Genomic DNA, 21,135 nt, shown 5'->3' on the forward strand with positions numbered 1-21,135 from the left:
AAAAGATTCTTCAAGGGATTCTGCACACAGAAAGTGAAACCCAACATAACCATGAAAGGGCAGGCAGTACCAAACTACAGGAAAAGAAAAAGCAAGTAGAGAGTAACATCGATTTAGCTACACACACAATCAAACCCTCAAACTAAGACAATTAAATGACAGGAATCACCACATACCTATCAATACTAACGCTTAATGTTAACTGACTTAATTCCCCCATCAAAAGGCACCATTTGACAAACTGGATTAAAAAGGAAGATCCAACAGTTTGTTGCTTACAGGAGACCCATCTCATAGATAGAAATAAGCATAGACTTAGGATGAAAGGCTGGAAGAAGATTTACCAAGGCAATGGCCCCTGAAAACAGGCAGGAGTAGCAATACTTATCTTGGACAAAGTAGACTTCAAACCTACATTGACCAAACAAGATAAAGAAGGACATTCCATACTAATAAGGGGAAATAGACCACAAAGAAATAACAATTATCAACCTATATGCCCCAATGTCAATGCACCCAATGTCACCAAGCATACCCTGAAGGACCTAAAGGCATATATTAACTCCAACACAGTGGTTGTGGGAGACTTTAACACCCTAGTATCATCAATAGATAGGTCATCCAAACAAAAAAATCAATAAAGAAATCCTAGATCTAAAACATACCATAGATCAAATGGACCTTACTGATGTCTACAGAACATTTCATCTAATTTCTACACAATATACATTCTTCTCAGCAGCCCATGGAACCTTCTCCAAAATAGATCATATCCTAGGGCACAAAGCAAGCCTCAGCAAATATAAGAAAGCAGAAATTATACCATGCATTCTATCTGATCACAATGCAATAAAACTAGAACTCAACAACAAAAATAAAGATAAAAAACATGCAAACAGCTGGAACCTGAATAACTCATTGCTTAACGAACAATGAGTCACTGAGGAAATTAGAAGCTTCCTGGACGTCAATGAAAATGAAAACCCAACCTACTGGAACCTATGGGACACAGCAGAGGCACTCCTGAGAGTAAAGTTTATAGCCATGAGTGCATATATTAAAAAGATTGAAAGATCTCAAATCAATGACCTAATGATACATCTCAAACTCCTAGAAAAACAAGAACAAGCAAAACCCAAAACAAATAGAAGGGAAATAATAAAAATAAGAGCTGAAATCAATGAAATAGAAACCAAAAAAATCATACAAAGAATTAATGAAACAAAAAGTTGTTTCTTTGAAAAAATAAACAAGATCGATAGACCCCTGGTAAACCTGACTAAAATGAGAAGAGAAAAAACCCAAATCAGTAAAATCAGGAATGCAAAAGGGAGCTAACAACAAACACCATGGAAGTCCGGGAAATCATCAGAGACTATTTTGAGAACCTATATTCAAATAAATTTGAAAATCTTGAAGAAATGGACAGATTTCTAGATACTTATGATCATCCAAAACTGAACCAAGAGGACATTAATCACCTGAATAGATCTGTAACACAAAATGAAATTGAAGCAGCAATCAAGAGTCTCCCAAAAAAGAAAAGTCCAGGACCTGATGGATTCTCTGCTGAATATTATCAGACTTTTAAAGAAGAACTGATACCAACCCTCCCTAAACTGTTCTATGAAATACAAAAGGGAAGGAAAACTGCCCAACACATTTTATGAAGACAGTATTAGACTTATCCCAAAACCAGGCAAAAACACCTCCAAAAAGGAGGCCAATCTCCTTAATGAACATTGATGCAAACATTCTCAATAAAATAATGGCAAACCAAATTTAACAACACATCAAAAAGAACATTCACCACGACCAAGTAGGCTTCATCCCAGGAATGCAGGGGTGGTTCAACATACGAAAATCTATAAATGTAATACACCACATTAACAGAAGAAAGACAAAAACCACTCGATCATCTAAATAGATGCAGAAAAAGCCTTTGATACGATCCAACACCATTTCATGATAAAAGCTCTAAGAAAACTAGGACTAGAAGGAAAGTACCTCAACATTATAAAAGCTATATATGACAAACCTACAGCCAGCATTATACTTAATGGTGAAAAACTGAAACCATTTCCTCTAAAATCAGGAAAGAGACAAGGATGCCCACTATCTCCACTCCTATTCAACATAGTACTGGAATTCCTAGCCAGAGCAATTAGGCAAGAAGAAGGAATAAAAGGAATACAAATAGGTAAAAAACTGTCAAAATATTCCTATTTGCAGACGATATGATCCCATACCTTAAAGACCCAAAAAACTACTCAAAAGCTCCTACACACCATTAACAGCTGTAGCAAGGTAGCAGGATATAAAATCAACATAGAAAAATCATTCGCATTTCTATATACTAATAATGAACAATCTGAGAAAGAATATATGAAAACAATCCCGTTTACAATAGCCTCAAAAAAAATCAAATACCTAGGTGTAAACTTAACAAAGGATGTGAATGACCTCTACAAGGAAAACTATAAACTTCTGAAGAAAGAGATTGAGGAAGACTATAGAAAGTGGAGCGATCTCCCATGTTCATGGATTGGTAGAATCAACATGGTAAAAATGACTATATGCCCAAAAGCAATCTACATGTTTAATGTAATTCCCATCAAAATCCCAATGACATTCATCAAAGAGATTGAAAAATCTACTGTTAAATTTATTTGGAAACACAAGGGACAACGAATAGCCAAGGCAACACTCAGTCAAAAGAACAATGCTGGAGGTATCACGATACCCGACTTCAAACTATATTACAAAGCAATAGCAATAAAAACAGCATGGTACTTGTGTAAAAACAGACATGAAGACCAGTGGAACAGAACAGAGGACCCAGATATGAAGCCACACAACTATAACCAACTTATCTTTGACAAAGGAGCTAAAAATATAAGATGGAGAAATAGCAGCATCTTCAACAAAACCTGCTGGAAAACTGGTTAGCAGTCTGCAAAAAACTGAAACCAGATCCATGTTTATCACCCTATACCAATATTAACTCAAAATGGATTAAGGGCCTTTTTTTTTTTCCTTTTTGAGTTATTTATTTATTTATTTATATCCTATCTCCAGGGTGTACTTTGGCTTTGTTTTACATCAGTAAATCTGTCTAAATCTTTTTTTTTTTTTTCATTTTTCTTTTATTATTCATATGTGCATACAAGGCTTGGTTCATTTCTCCCCCCTGCCCCCACCCCCTCCCTTACCACCCACTCCTCCCCCTCCCTCCTCTTACCACCCACTCCCCCCCTCCCTCTCCCCCCGCCAATACCCAACAGAAACTATTTTGCCCTTATTTCTAATTTTGTTGTAGAGACAGTATAAGCAATAATAGGAAGGAACAAGGGTTTTTGCTGGTTGAGATAAGGATAGCTATACAGGGCATTGACTCACATTGATTTCCTGTGCGTGGGTGCTACCTTCTAGGTTAATTCTTTTTGATCTAACCTTTTCTCTAGTACCTGTTCCCCTTTTCCTATTGGCCTCAGTTGCTTTAAGGTATCTGCTTTAGTTTCTCTGCGTTAAGGGCAACAAATGCTAGCTAGTTTTTTAGGTGTCTTACCTATCCTCACCCCTTCCTTGTGTGCTCTCGCTTTTATCATGTGCTCATAGTCCAATCCCGATCAAGGGCCTTAATATCAGACCCTAAACTCTAAAGTTGGTACAGGAAAGAGTAGGAAATACTTTGGAACTAATAGGCATAGGCAAGGACTTTCTCAATGGAACCCCAGCAGCCTAGCAACTAAGAGATAGCACAGATAAATGGGACTTCATAAAACTAAAAAGCTTCTGTTCATCAAAAGAAATGGTCTCTAAACTGAAGAGAACACCCACAGAGTGGGAGAAAATATTTGCCAGCTACACATCAGACAAAGGACTGATAACCAGAATATATAGGGAACTTAAAAAACTAAATTCTCCCAAAACTAATGAACCAATAAAGAAATGGGCAAGTGAACTAAACAGAACTTTCTCAAAAGAAGAAATTCAACTGGCCAAAAAACACATGAAAAAAATGCTCACCATCTCTAGCCATAAAAGAAATGCAAATTAAAACCACACTAAGATTTCACCTCACCCCTGTTAGAATAGCCATCATTAGCAACACCAGTAATAAGAGGTGTTGGCGAGGATGGAAAAAGGAACCCTTTTACCCTGCTGGTGGGAATGCAAAATTAGTACAACTCTGGAAAAAAATTTGGAGGCGTCTTAAAAATCTAAACATAGATCTACCATATGATCCAGCAATACCACTCTTGGGGATATACCCAAAAGAATGTGAAAAAATTCAAAAACAGGTTACTCCAAACAGGCACTTGCACACCCATGTTTATTGCAGCAGTATTCACAATAGCCGAGATATGGAAACAGTCAAGATGCCCCACTACTGATGAATGGATTAAGAAAATGTGGTATTTATACACAATGGAATTTTATGCAGCCATGAAGAAGAATGAAATGTTATCATTCGCAGGTAAATGAATGGAACTGGAGAATATCATTCTGAGTGAGGTTAGCCTGGCCCAAAAGACCAAAAATTGTATGTTCTCCCTTATATGCGGACATTAGATCAAGGGTAAACAGAACAAGGGGATGGGACTTTGATCACATGATAAAGCTAGAGCACACAAGGGAGGTATGAGGATAGATAGGTAAGACACCCAAAAAACTAGACAGCATTTGTTGCCCTCAATGCAGAGAAACTAATGCAGATACTTTAAAGTGACAGAGGCCAATAGGAGAAAGGGACCAGGAGCTAGTGAAAAGGTTAGTTCAAGAAGAATTAATTTAGAAGGTAACACACATGTACAGGAAAGCAATGCGAGTCAACTCCCTGTATAGCTATCCTTATCTCAACTAGCAAAAACCCTTGGTCCTTCCTATTATTGTTTATACTCTCTCTTCAACAAAATTAGAGATAAGGGGAAAATAGTTTCTGCCTGGTAGCGTGGGGTGGAGGGGAGAGGGAGGGGGTGGGGGGAAGAGGGAAAAAATGACCCAAACATTGTATGCACATATGAATAAAAGAAAAAGAAAGAAAGAAAGGAAGAAAGAAAGAAAATCTTTGGTCTTTTAAAAAAATTTCAGAAGTGTTTAGGAACCAGATTGTTAAAATAACTCTTTGAACCAATATTATAAATGCTGGCAGAAATGCAGAAGTTTTTATTAATTTGTATCATTCAAAAAATACTGTTTATTAATGGATTAAGGAATCATGATTTCTGTTTACATGAGGCTTCCACTAACTGGAGTTAAATACACCGAGAAACTCAAGATTTATTGAAAGAGATTCAGATGTTTAAAGTTGTTTTAATAAGTGGCAGTTTAAATAAGTTTAGGGTAGGATGATCCAGGTTAAGTAGCTCTACGGTACACAGATTGAAGACCTGATTTCCTTAGGGTTCGTTTCATATATTACAGTTTAAGTTCAGAAGGTCTCTGTTAGAATAAATAGGAGTGTTAAGGAAGATGTAGGTGTACAAATTAAGGCCTAAATCAATAATTGGATTCTAAAAACAAGATACTTATGCCATTTTAAACTGTATTATTCTCTGGACAATCTTATCTCAACAAGTTTCTTTAAATATATGGTATCTTTCTTAGTTTCTTACCCCAGTAAAATCTCTATAAGACTGGGAGAAGTAGAGATGAGCAGCAGGGCCAGATTTACTTCGAAGTTCTTTTATTTCTTCTTGGGATTCATGTAACATTCCCAGACATTCCATGTTCCTGTCTTGTAACTCATGAAGCTGAAAGGAAGGTGGTAGTGTATTTTACTATCTCCTCAAAACAACAATGGGGAAAGCACAAAACCCCTGTGAACAAAGGATTTTGTGGGGATAAGTATTCATTTTACCGACAGGACTAGCTGACTGCATAAATATTATTTTAACAATACAAAAACTCTGAAATAAACAGTAAAGAGAGTGTATTTATTTCAAACTGCTAGAATTGGGGTATCTTGCTCAAAATTATCCCAAAATGAGATTTCTCCAAACCTGAAATGTAGCCGAGACAACCAGACCTATCAATTTAATCTTTCACAGTTCATACCTAGAAAACTTACAGAGGAATTATAATAGCTATGGTTAAGTAAGGTTTAGCATGATAATAGGTTTAAACATCACTCTGAAGTCTGTAAGTGACAAGATTTTAGATGTCACAGGGTGCTCAACTTGGTTTTTTTCTCTTGTTCCAGAATCTTCTTTTATTTCTAGATACACTAGTCTAGTGAGAGAGAGAGAGAGAGAGAGAGAGAGAGAAAGAGAGAGAACCAGCTCATCGGAATCACCAGTCACCAGGGCTGGGTATGTTTATTGAAAATGCACATTCTAGGCCCTGATTCTAGACCAGCTGAATTAGAAACTCTTGGCATGGTGTCTGGAAATCTCCATTTAAAACATGTTCTCCCAGGTGACTCTCTCTTTTTTGTTTCCTTTTAAAGATACAGATTTATTCATTGTTTTAAATATCAAACACTTCCAAAATCAGAGTGTTGGGTACCATGCTTCTGAATCACATCTGTGCCACAGCACTCTGAAAATCGATCAGTTCCTTTTTATCATCCTCTATCTACTTCCTACTAGGTGTCCAATTCAGTGACAAAACCTGAAAAGTCAGATTTTCTGAAAGTGGACATGACACAACAGTCTCATGAATTTTCATCTCCTGTCATTTGCCAAAGATGAAAACACCCAAAATCCAGACATCTTGACTTTGATTATTAAAGGGCTACTAAGTCAGTTAAGTTAGGATTTTCACATCACTGAAAAGCATCTGGGGAGTCTGATTTAAGACACAGGGATGCTTAAAGTAATTTGTGGAAACCTAGCATTTTAACCTGTTATCAGAGAATGTAGAAGTGGAATCTTACATTTGCATTGAGCCTAGTGATTTTAATACCTCTGAAAGGTCATAAAATATATTCAAACTCTTTAAAAGTGGACATTGAGATCTATTTCTAGAATTTCTAAACCAACTAGCTTGCCTGGTTGATTTCTTCAGCCAAAACATAGACAGGAAAAAGTACAATTTAGATGTCTGGTGTTTCCTTCATTAAGTACCCACAGCAGACCTTTATAATAAGAACAGTACAGTAACTCCATGAATGAGCCTAATTTCCTGATCTTAACATTTCCCCATAAAACAGCTGCTCCAAGTCTTAGAACAAGTCTGAGTTTCAATAAGCTCAGAAATATAAATGCAGCAAACTTGCAAAAAACATATGTCGTTTGGAGGTTTCATTATACTTCTTCATTTTTATGTTTTGATGATACATATTTAGGTTTTGTTGTTGTTCAAGTATCTGTGTTTGAATATGGCATAGCAATTGCTTTTAAGTTATTAGAGCTTAAAGCTGCAGGAAATCTTCCGGAATACTCTGTGTAACTCCTGAGTCTCAGGAATCTACTAGACCTCTTCATCCTAGGTGAATCTTACCCATGCCAAACCACCATCAAGTTACATCTAATACACAGAATATTTATGTAGTTAGAAAAAAAAAAGGGTTTTGACACTTCTCCTGACATACCTGCAAAAACACTTACAATTAGAAATTATCTTATTTTTAAAATTGTTGGGCTATTTACAGTTTACAGTAGAATACTGGTAAAAAGGTCATATACTCCTAAAGAATCTAATATAAGTCAAGATTTTTCCCTATTAATCAAGGACATTGTCGCTATTAGTTTTAAAGACAGGACTTTTAAAAAATGCTTTATATCTTAGGTCATATAATTTCATCTTCATCTTTTGTTCTTATTTTCCAAATCTGCTAATTCCCCTTTAATAATTCTTACTTACAAAGGTTATTCCTCCCTTTCTGAATTACACAAGATAAAGGAAGATTTCATTACCTCCATTGTCAATTGTCGCTGGGCATCTTTGGAAGCTTGTAAATGAAGTCTTAGTTCTTCCTTCTCAATCACATGCTAACAGCATATTAAAACAAACATGTGAGGCCATATAAAATATAGCTACTTTCTTCCTTTTAAATAACATTTTAAGAGTTTCTCTCTGGGGATAGTCTTAAAGCCTATAAAAGATAAACTTTTCTAAAGTCAATTAGGAGCAATAAATTGAGCAGAACAGAAAAGGCACAAGGTGTTCAGAGGACAATGAGCATAATTCATAATAATTCATGCCACAACTTTCTGAGGAAAATCGAACTCCATTTTGAGAGAGACATAGTGACTTGAAAGTAGTTATTCATGACACTTTAGTGAATAAAGCAGATTAAAACAGCAATCAGATTAAGGTATTTAAAAAAGGCAGGGGCCATGGTTATTTTGGTCAACGGATTAGCACTCAGCAGAGTATGTAGTACTAGGTCAATGGTTAGCAAACTCCAGCTGTTTGAGTAAACCTACTTCTTTAAGTTTGTGCTGAAGATCTACAATCTGGGACAAGAGCGAGGAGATCTCTTCTTGGTATCGAATCAGTTCATCACTTTTTCCTGACAATTCTTCAGTCATTCTGGACATCTGAGCATTTGTTTCACCTTGGAAGCAAAGTAAAAATTTAAAAATTAATATAAAGGTAAGGCATGAATTGGTAAACAATAGCCTGTAGGCCAGATTCTTATTTATAACAAACAGTGAACTATCATGAATAGATTTTTCTTTAATATAAGATAGGAAAATAAAGTTTTTTCTGAGAAATGCTAATGCTGAGAATTGAATAGGAGACAATGACACTAATAAGAGAGATGACCTGTAATGGCAAACAGGCTAAACTTTTGCTTGAAAAATTTTCTTTGAAAGAGACATTTGCTGTAATTTTTCTCTTTATGAAGAATAAAAGACTGAATGGAAAGCTAGGTAAATTATGTGTCTTTGCAAGTGCTGAGTGGTAATTTGAGAACTCTTCAGGAGCATAAAATCCCACTTACAATGAAAATCAACCTTAACAAATCTAACAAAGGAACATTTCCAGAAAGGAACAGTAATAGTCCATGACAGAACATGATAAAGCAAGCTAATGAGATGCTTCTGGAAGGGAGAGACTTTCCGAGATACCTAGAGAACTAAGTAGGACCTCTACAATAATCCAGAGAACTAAGTAGGACCTCTACAATAATCCTTATAGCCTAGAGTTCTTGCACACACATGAAATAGAACCTTCTCAATTCCATTGGGGAAATATGCCTTTTGTAACAAACTCATCATTCAAACATAAGCAAAAACAAAACAATTTTTCAATGTCATGTAAACTATTTTTAAGTAGACAAAAGCCTCACCAATTTCAAAGGATGTTAAGGAGGTAGGAGACCTGGAGTTGAACTTTTTACAGTCACTTTTTTGTTTTCTAAAATAGTACTGGAGGAGATTCAATTTTGTTTTTCTTCTGGTTCTCTATTATTTTGTTACTCTAAGGTATCCCATTTTGAGACCCACAGTCAAAATGAATTGATGTGACTGTATCACATTGCCCCTTTCAACATAAAAGGTTATATATTTAATTAAATACCTTGTTCTAGTGACAATCTTTAGCCACAATTTAAAGGAATTATTTTAGTTAACATTCAACCCAAAATATATTCCTGTAAAAACACATAATTGACACTTAATAAATAAATACTTATTGAATGTCAGGCTTTGTATCTTTTTTTTTTGCTGTGCTGGCATTTGGACCCAGGTCTTCAGCCTTGCTAGCTAGGCACTTTACCACTTGAACGCCTCTGGCCCTTTTTGCTCTGCTTATTTTCAAGATAGGGTTTCACTTTTTGCTCAGGCCAGTCTGGACCATGATCCTATTTTACATTTCCCACTGTCACTGGAAGATAGGCACATTCCACCATGCCCAGCTTTTTTCTATTGAGATGGGGTCTCATGAACTTTTTTTTTTTTTTGCCTCACTGTCCTGGAACTACGATCCTTCCAATCTTAGCCTCCAGAGTAGCTTGGGGTGAAAGGCATGGCCCACTAAACTCAGCTATCAGTTGAGATGGGGTCTCAAGAACTCCCTGTCCAAGCTGGCCTTGAATTATGATCCTCTGAGCTCAGACTCCTAAGTAGCTAGGATTACAGGCATGAGCCACAATTGCCCAGCCTTTTATCCCATCTTTTAAGCTCTAGTTCTATCACTTACCAGTTTTCTGACTTTGGCAAATCATATCCCCTATGTGACTACTTCTTCACAAACAAAATGAGAGCTTTTGTTCCTTTTTCTCCAACATGCTATTACTTATATATAGAAATATAGGTCTTTATTTAAGAATGATGGCTATTTGAAGCAAATATATTTCATAAAAATACATATAGTATCTTATTTAGGGTTGTGGGTTCAATGTGATATTCTAATATTTTTCAGTAACTTCTATGGTCTGCATAGGTTTGTCCCTCAGAGGTTCATGTGTTGGAAGCTTGGTCCCCAGGGTGGTGGTGTTGAGGTGGTGGAACCTTTAAGAGGTGAGGCCTAGTGGAAGATATTTGGGTCATGGGGGTACCACTGACAAAAGGTGTTCTCTCCAAGTGGGCTCATTTTCTAGACAGCTGGTTATTATAAAGCAAGACCACCACATGTGCCCCTTCTGCACATAGCCAATTTCCTTTCTGTTTCTCTGCCATGTTGTGAGCCAGCCAGAGGATTCTCACTAGGATGCAGGTGCCATGCTGTTTTGACCCTCTAGTCACCAGAATTGTGAGCCAAATAAGCCTCTTTATAAAGTTACATAGTCTCAAATATTTTGTTATAACAACACAAAAGAGACTAAGATAGTAAACAATTTAAATTGTTTCTTTTTATTGTCTTTCGTGACTTTATTTTTTTTGGTTTATTTATTCATTTATTCATATGTGCATACATTGTTTGGGCCATTTCTCCCCCGTGCTCCCTCCCTCTTCCCCCCAACCCCCTCGCTTCCAGGCAGAACCTGTTCTGCCCTCTTCTCCAATTTTGTTGAAGAGAAGACATAAGCAATAATAAGAGACACAGCGTTTTTGCTAGTTTGAGATAAGGATACAGAGAGAGTCCTAGCATTGCTTCCATGCACATACTTATTACAACCCGAACTGGTTCATTTCTACCAGACCTCTTCACCATTTCCTGGTCACCCTCGCATATTGACCTCTGTCATTTTAAGGTTATTGTATTAGCTCCTCTAGAGTGGGCACATCAAACATTTCAAGTTTTGGGTTTTCTACCTTTCTCTATTCCTCCTGTATGTGTTCTCCCCTTAGCGTGTGTTCCATGTCCAATAATATTACTGCATTTGTTTTAGGTCTAAAGTCTGCATATGAGGGAGAACATATGATTTCTGGCCTTCTGAGCCTGGCTAACTTCGCTTAATATGATGTTCTCCAGTTCCATCCATTTATTTGTGAATAACAAGATTTCATTCATCTTCATGGCTGAGTAAAATTTCATTGTGTATAAATAACACATTTCTTAATCCATTCATCAGTAGTGGGGAATCTTGGCTGTTTCCATAACTCGGCTATTGTGAATAGTGCTGCAATAAACATGGGTGTGCATGTGCCTCTGGAGTAACCTGAGCCACATTCCTTTGGGTATATCCCCAGGATTGGGATTGCTGGGTCATATGGCAGACCTATGTTTAATTTTTTAAGAAATCTTCATATTGTTTTCCAAAGTGGTTGTACTAGCTTACATTCCCACCAGCAGTGTATGAGGGTTCCTCTTTCCCCACATCCTTGCCAACATCTGTTGGTGGTATTTTTGATGACAAGCTATTCTAACAGGGGTGAGGTGGAATCTTAGTGTGGTTTTGATTTGCATTTCCTTTATGGCCAGGGATGGTGAGCATTTTTTCATGTGGTTTTTGGCCATTTGGATTTCTTCCTTTAAAAAAGTTCTGTTTAGTTCAGTTGCCCATTTCTTTATTGGTTCATTGATTTTGGGAGAATTTAGTTTTTTGAGCTCCCTGTATATGCTGGTTATCAGCCTTTGTCTGATATATAGTTAGCAAATATTTTCTCCCACTCTGTGGGTGATCTCTTCAGTTTAGAGACCATTTCTTTTGTTGTGCAGAAGCTTTTTATTTTCATGTAGTCCCATTTGTCCATCCTTTCTCTTAGTTGCTAGGCTGTTGGGGTTCTAGTGAGGAAGTCCTTGCTATATCTATTGCTTCCAGAGTATTCCCTGCTCTTTCTTATACTAACTTCAGAGTTTTTGGTCTGATATTAAGGTCCTTGATCCATTTTGAGTTGATACTAGTACAGCGTGATAGACATGGATCTAGTTCCAGTTTTCTGCAGGCAGATAGCCAGTTTTCCCAGCAACATTTGTTAAAGAGGCTATTTTCTATTGTATGTTTTTGGCACCTTTGTCAAAAATAAGGTGGGCATAGCTGTGTGGATTCATATCTGGGTCCTCTATTCTGTTTCACGGATCTTCATTTCTGTTTTTGTGCCAGTACCATGCTGTTTTTATTGCTATTACTTTGTAATATGGTTTGAAGTTGGGTATTGTAATACCTCCAGCATTGCTTTTTTTGCTGAGTATTGCCTTAGCTATTCGCAGTCTCTTGTGTTTCCAAATGAACTTTTGGTAGATTTTTCAATCTCTGTGATGAATGTCATTGGAATTTTGATGGGAATTGTGGTGAACATGTAGATTGCTTTTGTTAGTACAGCCATTTTTACTATGATGATTCTACCAATCCATGAGCATGGGAGATCTTTCCACCTTCTATAGTCTTCCTCAATCTCTTTCTTCAGAGGTTTGTAGTTCTCCTTGTAGAGGTTATTCACATTCTTTGTTAAGTTTACTCCTAGGTATTTGATTTTTTTTTTTTGAGGCTATTGTAAATGGAATTGTTTTCATATATTCTTTCTCAATTTTTCATTGTTGGTATATAGAAAAACTAATGATTTTTGTAAGTTGATTTTGTATCCTGCCACATTGCTGAAGCTGTTTATGGTGTCCAGGAGTTTTTGGGTAGAGTTTTTTTGGGTCTTTGAGGTATAGGATCATGTCATCTGCAAATAGGGATATATTGACAGTTTCTTTACCTATTTGTATTCTTTTTATTTCTTCTTGCCTTATTGCTCTGACTAGGAATTCCAGGACTATGTTGAATAGGAGTGGGCACCCTTGTCTCATTCTTGATTTTAGAGGAGATGGTTTCAGTTTTTCTCCATTAAGTATAATGCTGGTTGTAGGTTTGTCAATATATAGACTTTATAATGCTGAGGTACATTCCTTCTATTCCTAGTTTTCTTAGAGCTTTTATCATGAAGTGGTGTTGAATCTTATCACAGGCTTTTTCTGTAACTATTGAGATGATCAAGTGGTTTTTGTTTTTGTTTCTATTAATGTGCTATATTACATTTATAGATTTGTGTATGTTGAATCACTCCTGCATCCCTGGGATGAAACTGAGGTGGTCATGGTGAATAATCTTTCTGATATGTTGTTGGATTTGGTTTGCCATTATTTTATTGAGAATTTTTGCATCAAAGTTCATTAAGGAGATTGGCCTATAGTTCTCCTTTTTGGATGTGTCTTTGTATGGTTTTGGGATGAGTATAATACTGGCTTCACAGAATGAGTTAGGTAGTATTCCTTCCCTTTCTATTTCATGGAAAAGTTTAAGGAGAGTTGGTATTAGTTCTTTTTTAAAGATATGATAGAATTCAGCAGAGAATCCATCAGGTCCTAGACTTTTCTTTTCTGGGAGACTATTGCTTCTTCAATTTCATTTCATGCTATAGATCTATTTAGGTGGCTAATATCCTCTTGGTTCAGTTATGGATAGTCATAAGTATATAGAAATGTGTCCATTTCTTCAAGATTTTCAAATTTATTGGAATATAGGTTCTCAAAGTAGTCTCTGATGATTCACTGGATTTCCGTAGTGTTTGTTGTTATCTTCCCTTTTGTGTTTCTGATTTTACTGATTTGGGTTTTTTCCTTCCTTATTTTAGTCAGATTTGCCAGGGGTCTGTCAATCTTGTTTATTTTTTCAAAGAACTAGCTTTTTGTTTCGTTGATTCTTTGTATGGTTTTTTTTTGGTCTCTATTTAATTAATTTTGGCTGTTATTTTTATTATTTCTCTCCTTCTGCTTGTTTTGTGTTTTGCTTGTTCTTGTTTTTCTAGGAGTTTGAGATGTAGCATTAGGTCACTGATTTGAGATCTTTCTGTCCTTTTAATATATGCACTGACAGCTATAAACGTTCCTCTTAGGACTGCCTTTGCTGTGTCTTGATTTAATTTCTGAATTAGAAATATCCTACTAAAAAACTGCCCAGAGGCAGAATATGTTATTACTTACGAAGTTCTTTAACGCAGTCATTGACAAGCTGTTGTTCCTTCTCTTCATATGTAGAAGTTTCTGTTTTTATATGACAAGCCTTCAAGGAAAAAAAATAAATTATGGCTTTGCCTTTTGAAGATTATAGTTTACTTATAAAGAAAAACAAAAACCACAACCTGTCATGCTTTATCTACCATAAAATAAAGGTATGTCAAAGGATGTAACAAGCATGTCCCCTCATTCCTTTCAGCTTCTTTACTACTTGAGCCATGCCTCTGGCCCTTTTTGCTATGGTTATTTTGGAGATACGGTCTCACTTTTTACCCAGGTCAGCCTGGACCATAATCCTATTTTACATTTCGCACTGTTTCTGGGATGACAGGCACACACCACCATGCCCAGCTTTTTTCTATTGAGATGGGCTCTCATGCCCCTGAAACTGCTTGATGAATCTGTAGCCTTGGCTAAAATGTCACTTGATTAAGTAGAACTTGCTTCATTAACTCCACTTTATGAGCTCATAGAAACTTGTAATTTTGTGACACAGCTCTGCTAAGTTATTTAGTTATCTATGTAACTCCACAAGATGTATATGCTATGTAGACTCTCCTTATTTTATCAGTCAACCTACTATTATCCACTTTTCAGTGAGCTCTAGGTAACAACAAAAAGCAAATAATTCCTTGTCTGCCACTTTCTAATTGGAAGTTTATGCCATATTTCATCTCAATATTACCTGGACCTGAATCTTACAGCTTTAAAGGAAAGGAAAACGAGAATTACACTGAATGTACCTTGGACCGAAGAGCCATATTCTCTTCTTCCAGTTCCTTGAGCTTTTCTTGCAGCATGTCCAACTGCAGCAAACCTTGAGATAAGCTAAAGGACTCATTGAACCGAAGAGGTGTAGAACAGCTGGAATCAGTTTCACTCTCTTCAGAAGCAATGGAGACAATTCGAAGCAATTCCTCTTTCTTGGATAGCTCATGCTGCAGCTGATTAACCTGCACATAAAGAGTACTGGATTAAAATGAGTTTATATTTTCCATTACTTACATGCAATATAGCCTCCAAATCTTGAAACCAATGTTTTTAAAAAAAAAAAAAAAATCACAAGATCAGGCGGGGTGCAGTAGCTCAAGCTTGTAATCCTAGCTACTTGGGAGATGGAGATAGGGAGGACTGTGTGGCTCAACTCTGGGCAAAAAAAGTTCATGATACTCCATCTTAACCAATAAAAGCCGGGCATGGCTGTTTGAGACTGTCATCCCACCTAGAAGGGAAGTATAAACAGGAAGATCTTGGTCCAGGCCAGCAGGGCATAAGATGACACCCTGTCTAAAAAATAATGAAAGCACAGAGGGCTGGGTGTGTATGAGGAGAGTGGCTCAAATGGCAGAGTGCCTGCCTAGAAAGCATGAAGCCCTGAGTTCAAACCCCAGTACCACCACCACAAAAAAGAAAAAAGAAGAGTAGAAAGTGCTAAAAAGAGAATAACAAACCTCAGATAACTTCCTAAGCTACAGTTTTAGACCATTAACCCAACAAATACAGCTTTTCCTAGAGTGAAATGAAAAGCCAATTTTTATACTTTGTTTATAGTTGAAGCCAAAACAAAACTGAAGAACTTTCAAAGTATCATAATAGTCCCCACTTCAAATCTTCACCTTAGGCTTGTACTTTTTAAGCTCTGTAACTGGGCATGTCTTCCCTGCCATACTGGGTTTTACTTCTAGGAAATAAATATTTTTACATAAAGGCCCAAGTGCTTTTGACCATAATATATTTATAAAATATAAATAAAGCCAGATAAAAACAAGTTATAGGGAAATTGAAATTTAACCATTCAAGTTGACAATAATTCTTACTAAAAAACATTTATTGATATGGAATAAATATTTTAAATTTTCTGTTTCTTTTCTGTCTTTTGTTTTGGTTTGAGTAAGGGTACCTATATTTGGGTATTTATTTATTTTTCTTGAGGGAGAGAGAGAAAGAGAACAGGTATTTATTTAAAAAAAAATTAAAATACAATCACACACAAAGTCTGTATGTAAAGGAGTGAGGATAGACTTAGAATCTCAGTAGGGCACCAGAGGTAGTACAGATCTTGAATCTAGGCTTTTAGTTGATTAAGAATCACATAAGTACTGTTCTATACAGTAACATTTCATTTATTTTCCTTTTTCCTGGTGGTACTGGGGGTTGAATTCAGGGTATCACACTTGCTAAGAAGGTGCTCTACTACCTGGCCACTCTGCCAGCCCTTTTAGCTTTGGCAGTTTTTGAAATAGGGTCTTGTTATATACTTGGGCTGGCCTAGATATTGATCTTCCTATTTGTACATCCCTGAGTAGCTGAGATGACAGGTACACACTACTGCGCCCAGCGATTGGTTGAGATGGGGGAGCATTCCCATAGACTTTTTGCCTGGGCTGGCCTCCAACTTTCAATCTCCAACTCCAGAAAGGCTTAAGCCACTGGTCAACACGTACTGGTGTTATTTACCTATAGTCATTATTTCATGGACATCAGGAAAATAAATTTCTCCACTGCACGAGACCTAATTATTTCATGCTGTAAGTACAAGACCAAAGACTTACTTGATCAAAGGCTTGTCCCAATTGTTCCTCCAGGGCTTCATTCTGCTCAGATAAGACATGATTCCGCTTTAAGAGAGCTTGTCCAATTCGAGCAGCTAGCTCAAGATCACGATCCCTCTGTTAAAAAAACAAATTTCTTTTCTTTACATACAATCAAAAATAGACGGCAGTTTAGAAATTCTGCAGTTGATTTTGCTGACCTCAAAAACAATCTCATTCCCATATATATATATATATATATATATATATATATATATGAAGCATCAAGATTCATTTTAAAGCCCAGATACCACAAATAAACACAGACCAGACACTCAGGTAGTATTTAATAAATACTGGTCAAACAATGACTACTGTACTTATAAATGCAAAGAGGCCATCTCTTTTCTTGATATCAAGTGAGATTTTATTGATCATCCTGGTCGCTAGTGCAAAAAAATGAACTTCTACACTAAAAACTTTGAGGAATTAGGAAATCAAAATAAGCTTTAAAAATGTGGATGGGAGCTGTGAGTGTAGCTCAGTGGCAGAACATGTGCTTAGCATAATTGAGACTCTGGGTTCACTCCTTGGCACAAAAAAAGAGGGTGGGGGAATGGGGCCTGTTCAGCAGTAAAAGCCCAAGAAATATTTGTTCAAGTGCAATTGTGTATCAAGCATAGTAATGATATAGAATCGGGTATTTTAAGATATTGGAATCAACTAAATATGCTGCAAACCGTTCCATTTAGGGGAACACTTGTATGCATTCAAAGCCAGTGGCTTAGAGGAAAGCCATAGTCCAGAGCCCTGTCAACAACTGATCATGGTATGAAATAAAACTGGGAATCGAAGATTGGAAAATTTGTCATTACAGAGTCTTGCCTAGGGCCCAGAGAAGGGAATCTAACAAGCTGGTGGTAATGATGCAGGGCGGCCTATAGAAAAGCCAACCAATAGGATTCTACACAGAGTTACTTTTTCTGGGTAGATGGTGATACTTAGTAAGGGCACAGAAACCCCACTGGTAGTGGTGAGGATTTTGGTTATAGAATGAAAACTGTCAATGTACATTTAACTGCCTTCTATATGAGTATGGGTTCTGTTTATGTTGATCATTATTTGAATAAATTAAGCACCTATCCTTTTTCTATACAGCATTTGAAAATGGACAGATTATCTACATGTCTCAAGGCCATTTATCTTGTTTTAAATACAGGTTAATGGCACATGTGGAAATCATTCTGGGGAGCTAGGGAGAGAGGAGAGAAGTGTACATCAAAGAGAAAGTCTTCTATAAGACCAACTGAAAATGAGGTACAAGAGAGAACACTACTGACTGTCAGTTGGAAGATGTACACTAGGCATGTTATAAACGCATGGACAAAGTCAGCTCAAATGATCACCCAAACCAAAAGTAAAAAGGGTTGATGCTCCAAACTACCCGTGTTAATTTGCAATGGAAGTACTTTCTGAAGAGGCAGCTTTGTTCCGGGGTAAGGAACAGCAGGGATAATTTTATAAGATTTTTTTTTTTTTTAAGTTCTAGGACAGGGGTCCAGCCCTGTCCTAGAATTGATTGATTGATTAATCAATCAATCTACCTCCCCATCTATTAATCAATTCTCTACAACTTCACAACAATAATCTTTAGGAGTCATTCTACTTGGGAATGCCAGCTGGCATGCCAATTACTCCATCTGTAACAATCTTACACAAAACAACCCAAAGCACAGACATCATCATCTTTCATCTGATATGATATGCAAATTGGGATGATTACAAATGATCCATGTTTTAGTTTTTCTTTTAGAGAAAGAAAAGATACATTCCTACCTCTGCCAGGAGATGTGTAACCATGTCGATGTCATTGTAAGTTTTGGTCATCTGCTCCACCCTGTCTGTGCCTAGAACTAAGATTGTTAAAAACAAAACAAAACAACTCTTTATAGTCTTTAGAAATAAAAAAATTTAAGTAGTCATAAGAATTGAAAGAAAACAACAACAAAACCCCCAAAAGAATTTGTATTTATAAGCTGAGAAACTGACTCTATAACTTATCCATGGTGATAAGAGAAATAGGTGTTTGGGTCTAAGGAATAGCCACAATTTAATTGTGTAGCATAGTGAGACCAAAGGACTAAAAACTAAAGCAGATACTTACTGTGAGTAGTCTCTTCTACTTCTGACCTCAATAACAAATTGGGGTGGGAGGGAATGAAATTAATGTATCTATGGTCCAGACTAATTACAAAAAACCAGCCAATGTTTGCAAAAACAAATGTAATCTGGAGCAGAAGTTCTCACCTCCAGATTTTGATTTAAATGATCTGGAGGAACCACAGGACACTGATGGTACACAGGAGATTCCTAGGTGGAGCCAAGGATGAAAATCATCAATCTAGTCTTATGACTGACAAACACCAACATTGAGAACCAGGAATCCTGGAGACTGAGACTCAGTCAAAAACTTTTTATACATCTAAGTTAAAAAATACATAATATGGCTTACACTACATGATTGATCAGAGTTGAAGATGAAATGGCAGACGTAACTTGAAGTAAAACTATTAGGTCAAAGATGTAATAAGCAACTGTGAACAGTAAGTCACACATGAGGAAATGGGAAGAAAAAAGAAGCCACTAACACAGCAAAGAAATGTTTAGAATAAAAAATATTCTGGAGAGGAGAAACAAAAAATATAATTCCTACAAATGTTTACATTTGGTTTAATATGAGAATTTAAAGCAGAAACTTAAGTTCTCTAGTTTCAGGATTTCATTTTCTGGTATAAAGAATCTCTCTGAGAGAAATTATGTGATATGTCTAAGATCACAAAGCAAGCTACTAGTGGCAAAATTGAGATTTTAACATGCAGGTGATAGTGTCCAATGTACAAGGTCATTAGAAAAAGTAATGGGCTCTTCTCCCAATGCAGCTGTTTCTAGCATAGTCCCACTAAAAACATCAAAAAGTCCCTTTCTAATGAAATACTAAATATACGTATGTGAAGGCATAGAATCTAATATTGCTTTTTTTAAAAAAGAGTGAGCAGAACTATAAATGTCTATATGTAGGAGAGCTGGAAGGATATACATTAAAATGTTAGTAGTGGTTATCTTTGGGTAGGGATTATGGTTGATCTCTGTTTTCATTTGTTTTTTGCTAATTTTTTTTCTCCCACCCCATGTCTTCCCATTCACAATAAAGACCAGGACACAAGGCCTGAACTGAGGTATATAATGGGTATATTTACTTTCCCTCCTCTTTATACAGTCAGTGTAAGACCCAGCCTGTGGTTAGCACCAGGAGGCTGCTAATTTTCCACGAAGAAGAAATCTTATTGCAATCAAGATAAAAAAAAAAAAAAGCAACTCTCATTAAGAGGTTTCAAAAGGCAAAATCAATTTAAAAATGCTTAGATATTTCTTATGACAAAAAAGTTAGTGCAATAGCCTATATACTACCAAGCCCCAAAGACTGGTCCACCAAAGGATAAGGAACATGGTTTTCTCTGTGTAGCCTAATCAGTTTGTCTTCTCTTTCTTAACACAAAACTCCTAATAAAGGCATTGTGCTTGAGATGACTGCAAAAGTACTCACAGTAAAGCTCTGAGGCACTTAGGCCTTGTAATTAAATGCATCAAACCACAGATTAAGACAGGCAAGGATAGTCTTTATTATAATTGATCCTATCAAAAGCTATTTTCCAAATGCTAAAATAAAAATATGTTAAACAGTATAGAAATGATCAATGATCCTTGTTTATTTCCTGACATAAACTTTCCTTTGTTTTTTTTTTTTTTTCCAGTACTGAGGTTTGAACCCAGGGCTTCATGCCTGTTAGGCAGGTATTCTACCACTTGAGAAATACCTCCAGTCCAAACTTTCCTAACTCTTAAAAAAAAATTCATACATCATACTGGGTATGGTAGTATACACTTGTAATCCCAGCTCTCAAAAGGCTGAGGCAGACCCTGTTTAAAAAGAAAACAAGCCATACCAAAACAAACACAACACCTATTTATACATCAGGGAGTGGATAAACATTTTTACAGAACAATTTTGCAATGTGGTTTCCAAAGGTGGTTAATGAATATTCAACATTTTTGGTATACAATTTGGAGAATCTAATGTTTCCAAAAATATGGGGGATATGTGTTAATATACATAAGCTGTTCCCTAACTTTTACTTTGTGTTCTGTCTCTGCATAACTTTATACCAAATACCTCAATCTCACATTATCATCAGGATAGGAAACACTAATGTTACTCCATTCGAGTAACATTTTTATTTATATGATGGTGGCCCATACTTCTCTCCTA

At 36.4% G+C, this 21,135-nt stretch overlaps 1 protein-coding gene and 1 non-coding gene across 6 annotated transcripts in view; both read right to left on the reverse strand.

Moving 5' to 3' along the window:
- Positions 1-21,135, reverse strand: part of Trak2 (trafficking kinesin protein 2) — a 69,888-nt gene that overhangs the window by 17,601 nt on the left and 31,152 nt on the right. For all 5 annotated transcript variants that reach the window (XM_074071397.1, XM_020157637.2, XM_074071396.1 and 2 more), the window contains 7 exons: positions 18,645-18,721; positions 16,830-16,946; positions 15,021-15,230; positions 14,245-14,323; positions 8,376-8,506; positions 7,863-7,937; positions 5,619-5,756 (listed from right to left, as the gene is read on the reverse strand). In XM_074071397.1, the coding sequence (XP_073927498.1) occupies positions 5,619-5,756; positions 7,863-7,937; positions 8,376-8,506; positions 14,245-14,323; positions 15,021-15,230; positions 16,830-16,946; positions 18,645-18,721 (827 nt within the window). The remainder of the gene's footprint in view (positions 1-5,618; positions 5,757-7,862; positions 7,938-8,375; positions 8,507-14,244; positions 14,324-15,020; positions 15,231-16,829; positions 16,947-18,644; positions 18,722-21,135) is intronic.
- LOC141422955 (small nucleolar RNA SNORA51) lies at positions 19,995-20,124 on the reverse strand. Its single transcript, XR_012447645.1, has one exon. It is a non-coding gene; the product is annotated as a small nucleolar RNA SNORA51 (small nucleolar RNA).

This window comes from Castor canadensis, chromosome 4, assembly GCF_047511655.1.
Source record: "Castor canadensis chromosome 4, mCasCan1.hap1v2, whole genome shotgun sequence".
NCBI lineage: Eukaryota > Metazoa > Chordata > Mammalia > Rodentia > Castoridae > Castor > Castor canadensis.